We start from the raw sequence: 8,876 nt of genomic DNA, 5'->3' as shown, positions 1-8,876 counted from the left end.
TTTCTTTTCTTTTTTTGTCAAAGTACATGAAGTCCTTGTGGGGGAAAGCTTTCCTGTTATCCTGTCACGATGTTTTTTGTCGATCTGCCAAATGAGCACCGTGCGCCCCTTACGTAATCCCATCATTATCATTCATGGATTCGGGCTTTTTTTTTTTTTTCCTTTTTTTAATAACAGCAACCACAGCCCTGGACGCAGACAGGGGAAAATGCGGTGGGAATCTGTCCAACAAGCTGCTGCCTTTGCACAGTGCCATGTAAATACACCGTCTCCAGGGTGGGAAAGAAAAAAAAAATCCATGCGACATTCCGCCAGAGTCACCTTTGACCCCGAAACAGTCTGTAGAGCTTTGAAAAGCAGCGAGAGGGAGGAGGGTACGGTGATACGGGGAGACAACCCTATGCTTCCCTCGTCCTGCCGAATAGATTTCACGGTCTGAGGTTGTCACAAAGTCATATCAAACTCATGCAAATTGCATGAGCAGCCTATACGAACTTCAAAGAGGGGGGGGGGGGATCATTAATTTTTTATTTTTTTTGACAGAAGGTATAAAACAACTGGCTCATAAGAGGTTACTGCATGTGATGGTCATCAGCTGGAAGTTTTAGTTTTATCTGTAAAGTCAGGAAACCTTCAGCACGACAGCAACAGAAAAGAGTGCCTGCGTGACTGAGGAGTGTCTATCCTCCCCCTCCCCTGAGAGAGAGAGGAGAGAGAGAGAGAGTGGACTGGGGTCTCCTCAGGTGTTTGGCTTCAGTCATGGCTGAGAACTCAGAGAAAGTACCGATTGCCTTGGCGGGACCAGAGGACCTACATCAGTTCATGCCTCCGGTGAGTTGTACAGTCCAGTCCGCCACTCTGCTCCATGATGCAGGCTGTCTTACGTGTGTTTGTGTGTGTACGGGTTCTTACTATGTTGGTGGGGACCAAAATCTGAAATCTATTATACTGGTGGGGACCAACAGCTGTGGTGGGGACGAAAATCCAGGTTTACATGGGGTTGAAGGCATTTTTCACACTCAAAATGTGGTTTAAGTGTCAGGGTTACGATTAGGTTATGTTTAGGTTTAGGGTTAGGGTTAGGCATTCATTTTTAATGGTTAGGATTAGGGCAAGCAGCTAGGGAAAGCATTATGTCAATGGGATGTCCCCACAAACATAGCAAACCAGACATGTGTGTGTGTGTTCAAGACCAAAAGCTGGATAGATAACTTTGAATCCCATAACTGCTGCATAGCCGTAACGCTGTGTTATCAAGAGTTAGCTGTGCTGTTGTACCATGCTCTCATTTTTAGAGGGTTGCTTGTTTTTTCACCTTAGGCATACTCCGCCTTGGCGGTCAAACCCGCTGCCACCGGCCGCCTACTGAAGGCCGGGGTCGCGGTGCTCATAACCGGAGCCCTCCTGCTTCTGCTGGGAGCCATCGGAGCCTTCTACTTCTGGAACAACAATGAAAGCCATGTAAGAGTGATACTTCACTGCTGTTATATATATAACAGCTGTTATATATATATATATATATATATATATATATATATATATATATATATATATATATATATATATATATATATATATATATCATATCATATCAACTTTTAAACTGTATGAAAATATGATCTTAAACTACCTAAAAGTTATTTTTCAAATGTAGTTAACATGCAAGTGAATATATGGAGCATTCCAGCTCAGAATCTACTTTTTTTTATTTGCATATTCCAAGATCTATTTAGGTATTCATCAGAAATTTATATATTACTAGGGACTGGGTGCAGCACAGGCTCCAAAGACCATTCCCTCTTTTATCCATGCACAGCCACCAAACACCCATTTAGTCCCTGCTACCAAAGAAAAAAAACAGCTCCCACACTCTATAAAACTAACATCCCTTAACTGAAGACATTGTTGAAACAAGCTGTTTGAAATTAGGAACAAGTGAAACGTAGTCATCACTGGTAGTTTTTTCTCCTTCTCCTTCTTCTTTTTAAACTTGTTTAAATTTTAAAAAGTCTCTGCAGACTAAAGCACTTCTTCAAGATGGGTTATTTTTGCAGTGTAGGCAAACAGTAAAAATGTAAATGAAACACTCCCATTTCATGGTACAGTCTGAGGCAGAGCTTGGTGAATGGAGGCGTTGTGTGCCTGTGTGTGTGTGGGTGGTGTATATAGAGGACCCTTGGCTGGGTTGGAATGAGGGGTGGGGTTGTGGGAGAGTTTTCAGGGTCCAGCTGATGCTCCAGGGGCAAGAGGTGTAAGAAATGAGAGGCCAAATTTTGCTTTCTGAGTGTGTTTTTCTCCCAGTAAGAAGTTAGAAAATGTTATTAACGCATGATGGAGAGGCTCTGTAGGCGGGTAATTACATTACTGGGGAGCTGTGAGGGTACTATTCTTCTGATGAGCATTTGAGAAGGAAAAAAATGAGGTGGTATGTGCGAGGAGAAGTCACAGGGTAAGATTAGAGATGGAGGGAGAGTGAAAGAGCGAATGCCTGGGGTGGGGTGAGTCTCAGGACTTTCATACCTTACATGCCAGTCAGAAAAGCTTGTGTGTGTGTGTGTAGGTCTACAATGTCCACTACAGCATGAGCATCAATGGCAAAGTGGAAGAAGGTTCAATGGAGATCGACACTGCCAATAACATGGAGAGATTCAGCACCGGCAGCGGAGCAGACGAGGCCGTGGAGGTCCATGACTTCGAGATTGTGAGTTCAGGTCAACGTAACCAGATGAAATAAATATATATAAATATAAATATATATATATATATATATATATATATATATATATATATTTATTAATGTGTATCAGGAGGCTGTTTAAAGCATCAGAGGAAAAGTCGATCAGACTGGTCGAAGCCATCAGCTCATTATCACGGAGCAGAAATTAAGAACAAGCAGGCGAGTTATCCCCTCAGGGGCAATCAGTGTCGAGATGCACTGTCCCTCCAATTTTCATTACGTTCAGACTGGTGGTTTTTGACCTTTAATTAAAGTGCCCCAACCAGGCCAATCAGACTAGTGAAGCAGCAGTTTTAGCCTTTTATGTATTAAAATTTTGACCTTTTTAATCACAGTGTCCCCTGTGATTGTATTTTCTCAATCTGAGAGAGTGCTCACATTTATGACTGCCCTAAATTCAATCAAAACCTGACAGATTTTATTTGTGATATGTTTGTGATGGAAACCTTCAGACTGTCAAGGGGGGAAATAGGTTAATGTCCCCAGAAGTTAAGTGAGGTGTAGTGTACATCTTTTAATTTGTGTCCCCCATTCCCTGGTTTTTCAAATTCTTTATCCAGGGAATCACAGGGATCCGGTTTTCAGCAGGAGAGAAGTGTTACATCAAGACACAGGTGAAAGCTCATCTACCAGACGTGGAGGCTCTGAACAAGGAATCGATGACGTTTGAGCTGGTGGGTTGATTTTATGCTGTATGTTTTGTTACCAACAGCACTTTTTTTCTCAGTACAGGCCTACATTTAACTGAAACGCTCAAGAATTTGTGTTTAGTTATGCCTCCATATTTTCCAGATGTCAGCGGTCACTTTGGACTTGCTTCTTTGGGCTTTTTTTTTTTTTTTCAAATAATAATTTAGAGTGAATTATTTTTCCTTTACAAACAAAAACTCCTCTCTTTTCCTTCATTCAAATAGTGAGGCAGTGTCGTGTGCTGGTCCATCACATTGGTCCATGCTACTGTATTGCAACTCCAGTTTTCCCATGAAATTATGGCCACACCTTTATGACCTTCAGTAATCTCCAAGTTTTTCTTTGGAGTACCAGCTGTTGCAAATTTTAAATCATGCCATGAGATGGGTGAGGTTTCAAGTTCTCAAAGAGTGGTCTTGACCCATATCTAAAGGGTGTTCGATATAATCTGAAATATCATAAAATTAGCCCGAATCATTGACAAAAAACCAACCAAACAAAAACTGCATATATAAACAACAACACAACATATTGTGTTGCTCTCACTTCATCCTTGAGCCATCACAGTTGTGACATATCATGCTAGTTTGTGATAAAACAATATGTCTAGTTTAATCACAGATACATCATGCTGTGGTGTGTAGCTTAGCCAGTTAGCAGGCAAGCTAGTGGACAGGTATGGAGAAATATTTGAATCAGCTGTTACAGTCAACTGAGCAAAAAGCCAAAGCAGTGAAAGCTAGTGTAAACATTACAAGGGCTTTCTTTGCTCCTTGTAAATTTGAGAGCTCCTCTGTTATATGAGCAACCACAAAATACAGCAGCAATCCTGAGGTCTCCCACAGGGTCAGCAGTTATAGCTTTTTTGCTCACTTCTCCAAAAAACACCGTCACTGAGTCTGAATTTCAGTGTAACCAACATTTGTGTAAAAATGTTGTTAAATTAATAGCATTGCTTAGTTATAGGAAAGTAATTAGCATACAAAACAGTACACTAATTAGTAAATGATAGATGGGGAAAATGTTAAGCTAACGCTACTAATATTAAAGTTGCAAAACTTTACTGTGTCAAGCGTTTTAGCATTTAACTTAAAGTAGCACTGCTCGAGCAGACTTACAGTCAGCACACTGTTTTATCAGACAGGAGCAAACAAATTTGCCCCTTTGGTTCTTGAAATGATCTGCATTATTTTTACTTACTTAAAACATGACAGCTAAAATAAGAAACATTTTACGGGATAATATGCTAAAGCAATATTTCGAATTACTCAAAGCACTTTTTACTACAAGCAACATTTCCCTTTTCACACATACTCATACAACACTTTATTCTCAAGCGCTTTAACTGCCTTCTCACTCAGCCTGCTTTGAATCAGTTCAACTCAGGCAAAGCAAAGATTATTACTGATGTCACCAGTTACACTATAAAAAGCTCTCATAAAGTATCTCTGTTTAGCACGCTGTGTTCATTTGATCTGATGCTAAAATCGTGAAGCGCTCTCCAAGCCACATATGCGACTTTTGTGTGTGGCTTCCCATCATATAACTTGGACTCTATTAAGATTTAGAAATAAACCCAGCAGGTCTTCACTCAATATGAGGATTGTAATCACCAGTGCCACAGCTTGTGATTGTTCAATTGAGGCTGTCTGATAATTAAAATCATTTAGTTCTGCATAAGCCTCACATCCACATAAATCCACATCAACCAAATCGCTCTCGTGAGCACGCGGCTCATACACGCTCGCCTGTGCACGTGCACACTGGCGTGCACAAACACAATTAATTATCACGCAGGGCTGCTCTTATTGCCTCTATCTGCCTCATAAACGATCATTTATTTCACGTTTGCGCTTTTGTGCGCGTTTGCGTTATTGCCTCTCTTTGCCTCATAAATGATTATTTGGACGTTGTGTATGTGTGTGTGTGTGCGTGTTTGTGTGCATGCATTTGGAGACATGGAGATGTTGTTATAATGGTTGCCGTGGGCTGGTCATTTGCTATAATTTAGAGTGATGGCAAATATGGGTTAGATAAGCACACACACACACACACACACACACACACACACACACACACACACACACATCTCCTTCCAGAGAGAGAGAGAGTGGGTCAGATAAACTCTTATCAGTCAGTCGAACAGTGAAGAAGGACCCCCGCTTTTATTTGTCCCTCCAGCAAATCATTTGAGCTGAGAGAGAAAACACACACACACACACACACACACACACACACACACACACACACACACACACACACACACACACACACACACAGAGCAGCGCTTCTAAAAGGTTGGAGGATAACAGTCCATAAACATGTCTGTGGCTTGTGTAGCGCAGCCCTCAGGAACAAACGCCTCTGGGCAAATTCATCCCCACAGAGCCGCCTCCACCCCACCCTCACCCGTGCCTCACCTGGCAGGCTGTGGATACAGAGTATGTATGTTTATTCAGTGTCTCCTCTGCAAACCTCATTAGTTGATCTGCAGAAACCTGCAAATTTAGGACATCCAGTCTCTTCTCTTCAGAAGCTGATGAGTTCTGACACTGTGTGTACAGCGAGACGTCAGCGCAAAAGGGAAATGTGTACACTAAAGCCTCAAGGGCTCCCTTTTTACTACTCTGTTTTATGTTCACATAAAAGCACTAACAGCGCAGCATTAATTCAGATTAGACTTGGGCAGGATGCAGAGAGTGTGGACTGTTTAAAGCATAACAAGATACAAGAAGTGTGATGTTACACCTTTGGCAGCCGTGTGTGTGTGTTTTGAAAGATTTTTACTTGCATATCAGTCTCATCTGCTTTTCCCACCCACAAAAGGAGGATGAAGTGATCCCGGCCAAGTTCGACGATGATTTGATCTGGGTAGCAGCTGAAACACCCCTCTCGGACTCTGGTTTCCTCAGCAACAAGATCAAGGACTTGTGCGGCGACCTGCCAATCTTCTGGCTCCGTCCCACCTTCTCGAGTAGTAAGCAAACAGATTTTTCAGTAGTATGGATATTTTTTTTTAAAAAGACAAGAAAACAGTCATTTTTTCTTGTTTTTACAAAAAACAAAGAGAATATGGGTCAAACAGTCTCAAGCATTCTCATTTAACATCGCAGCTGTTTAAGCTACAGAGAGAGAGAGAGAGAAAAACAGGCTATAAAGAAAGAAAGGCAGAAATCCTTTTGAAGTTTCTGAGCTGCTGAGTGTAGAATTCTTAGCGTGCTGAGAGGTCAAAAGTTCTCAAAACACAATTTTCCTTCTGCTTCAGCTGCGGACTGAGAAACGGCTGTGTGCCACATTAGTGCCATTCTGCTCCTAGATTTGGTCTGCTGTCAGATACTGAGAGTGTGATGTGTGCAGGCGGCCAGAGGAAGAGGAGGGCTGCCCCCCGTCAGCGCCGCCAGGCAGCCGGAGCCGCAGGTCAGGAGGTGGAGGAGAACGTGGAAGCGGAGTTCAACCCTGAGAACCCCTATCAAGTGAGTCACACACACAAACGTGACTCACACGGTTCCTCTTTTTCTTCTTCTCTTGTGTTTACGTTGGGCCGCGGCGTCGCAGCTGTCCGATCAGATCTGAGGCCTACCTGAGACGGCTTTTCCCAGCGAGGGATTCTCACAGCTGCGCGAGCGGCAGCAGATGCCGGGGTCACGGTGGAGGGGCCCGGATTGTCACTGCAAATCTGAGTGTATGCGTGGGCGTGTAGTCTGTGCGTGCGGTTTTCTGTGTGTGGCTGTCCAAAGCATTCCTTTCAGCATTGAGGCTGTATGAATAATTCCACAACATCCCACCACCTCCTCCTCTTCAGCAGCCCCTTTGCCCCTGCTAAGCACACACAGAGTCCCATGCATACACACATGCATCCTCACCCCTTCATTACAGGCCCCACTTTCTTTTTTCTCTAATCCTCCACCCAAACCCCACCAAACCCACTCCTGACAACCACAGAACGGGGTAAACAGCAAGCGCCGTTTCTGAAAAAAGAAAATATTTGACAACAAAAACCCACATGTGACAACATCCCCTCCTCCCCCATCACAGCCTGTCGGAAATCCATTTTTAATTGGTTTAAAACAAGCTTTTGCCGCCCTGCCGAAGAACGCCTCACTCTGACCGCTCTCCTCTCTTCTCCCTCCTCTCAGAGAGGCCTCGAGGGCGAGCAGGACATGAACATCGACCCCAGGCTGGACCACGAGGGCGTGTGCTGCAGAGAGTGCCGCCGCGGCTACACCCACTGTCAGAGGATCTGCGAGCCTCTCCAAGGCTTCCACCCATGGCCCTACCACTACAGGGGCTGCAGGGTGGCCTGCCGAGTTATCATGCCCTGCAACTGGTGGGTGGCACGCATCCTGGGTCTGGTGTGAGCCTCCCCCCCCCACGTGAGAGATGGTAGAGTGCAGGAGGGATGGGGGAGGAGAGATAGGAGAAGGATAAAGTTTAGAAAAGGAAGATGGTGGCTTCTCATCCTCAGCAGGTTGCTGTGACCACACATTATCAATGCATGGTAAAGAATCTAGGGCAGTCATGACCTCACACACACACACACACTTGATTTCCACCAAGATCACACAGCTTATGATGTGCAGCTCTACACCACATAAAAAGGAAGCATGTAAAACTACCCACATTTAGGAAAAGCAAGGTGAGCTTGTATTTTTAGCGCTGATAAGCAGCCTTTTTCATTCATTTTTTGCTTTCTGTAAATAAATGTGCCTTCAGCCAATAATAGCAGTCTTAACTTGCATCTTAAACGCATGTTTTCCAACCCTTTATCTCTCTTTCGCCTTCATGAGAAGCTCTCATTAAAACAATGTACTGCACGTATCGTCTCAGAAACTTTCATCTCCATGTAAAGCATTGAAGAAGTGATCTCGAAGTGCAATATCACTGAATAAACTTTTTTTTTTTTAAGTAAACATTAAAGGCATCCTTCTCTTTTCCTTCTCTAATTGACCAAATGACTTTGTAGCCCGTTTGTAAATACACGGCGTTCACATCGGCGAGTTTACTCGGGATCACCCTCTCTTCTCTTTTCCGCTCAAAAACAGTTTTGAGAAGTGTCACGTCTGGCAGCTGCTCCAAAGGGATGAGCAGAAAGAAGTTTCCAGAGTTCTTTAATGTGAGAGTTGCAGCTCTAGAACTCTTTAATGAGACTAAAGACTCTGTAGCCGTCACGCTCCCAGATCTTACCCACGATGCAAAGCGCTTAGCTCCTTTTGATGTCACGGAGCTGCCTCGGGCGGGGGTAGGGGGTAAGGATGGGGGCGGTGTATTTGTGTGTGTGTCAGGGATAGCGAAGGAGTGTGTTAGTGTGAGTGTGTAAAAAAGTGTTACAAAGCTAAGAGTTCCATCCAGAGTCACAAATGGGCGTTTGATCGTCACGAGAGATGAAACGATGTGTGATGAATTTAACACTTAACTCAGTGTGAGAGGCTTGATGATGTGGTTAGGAGGC

General features: G+C 43.7%; 1 protein-coding gene across 1 annotated transcript; it reads left to right on the top strand.

Moving 5' to 3' along the window:
- The first annotated feature begins 386 nt into the window (after positions 1–386).
- Positions 387–8,337, top strand: LOC113010141 (leukocyte cell-derived chemotaxin 1). Its single transcript, XM_026149031.2, has 7 exons — positions 387–831; positions 1,321–1,461; positions 2,561–2,701; positions 3,298–3,411; positions 6,254–6,404; positions 6,785–6,900; positions 7,564–8,337. The coding sequence occupies exons 1-7, from the start codon at positions 760–762 to the stop codon at positions 7,783–7,785; spliced, it is 957 nt and encodes a 318-aa protein (XP_026004816.2). The 5' UTR covers positions 387–759; the 3' UTR covers positions 7,786–8,337.
- Positions 8,338–8,876: the final 539 nt, after the last annotated feature.

This window comes from Astatotilapia calliptera, chromosome 18 (genome assembly GCF_964374335.1).
Source record: "Astatotilapia calliptera chromosome 18, fAstCal68.1, whole genome shotgun sequence".
In the NCBI taxonomy this organism is placed as follows: domain Eukaryota; kingdom Metazoa; phylum Chordata; class Actinopteri; order Cichliformes; family Cichlidae; genus Astatotilapia; species Astatotilapia calliptera.
This window is presented reverse-complemented; position numbering and strand designations above follow the sequence as displayed.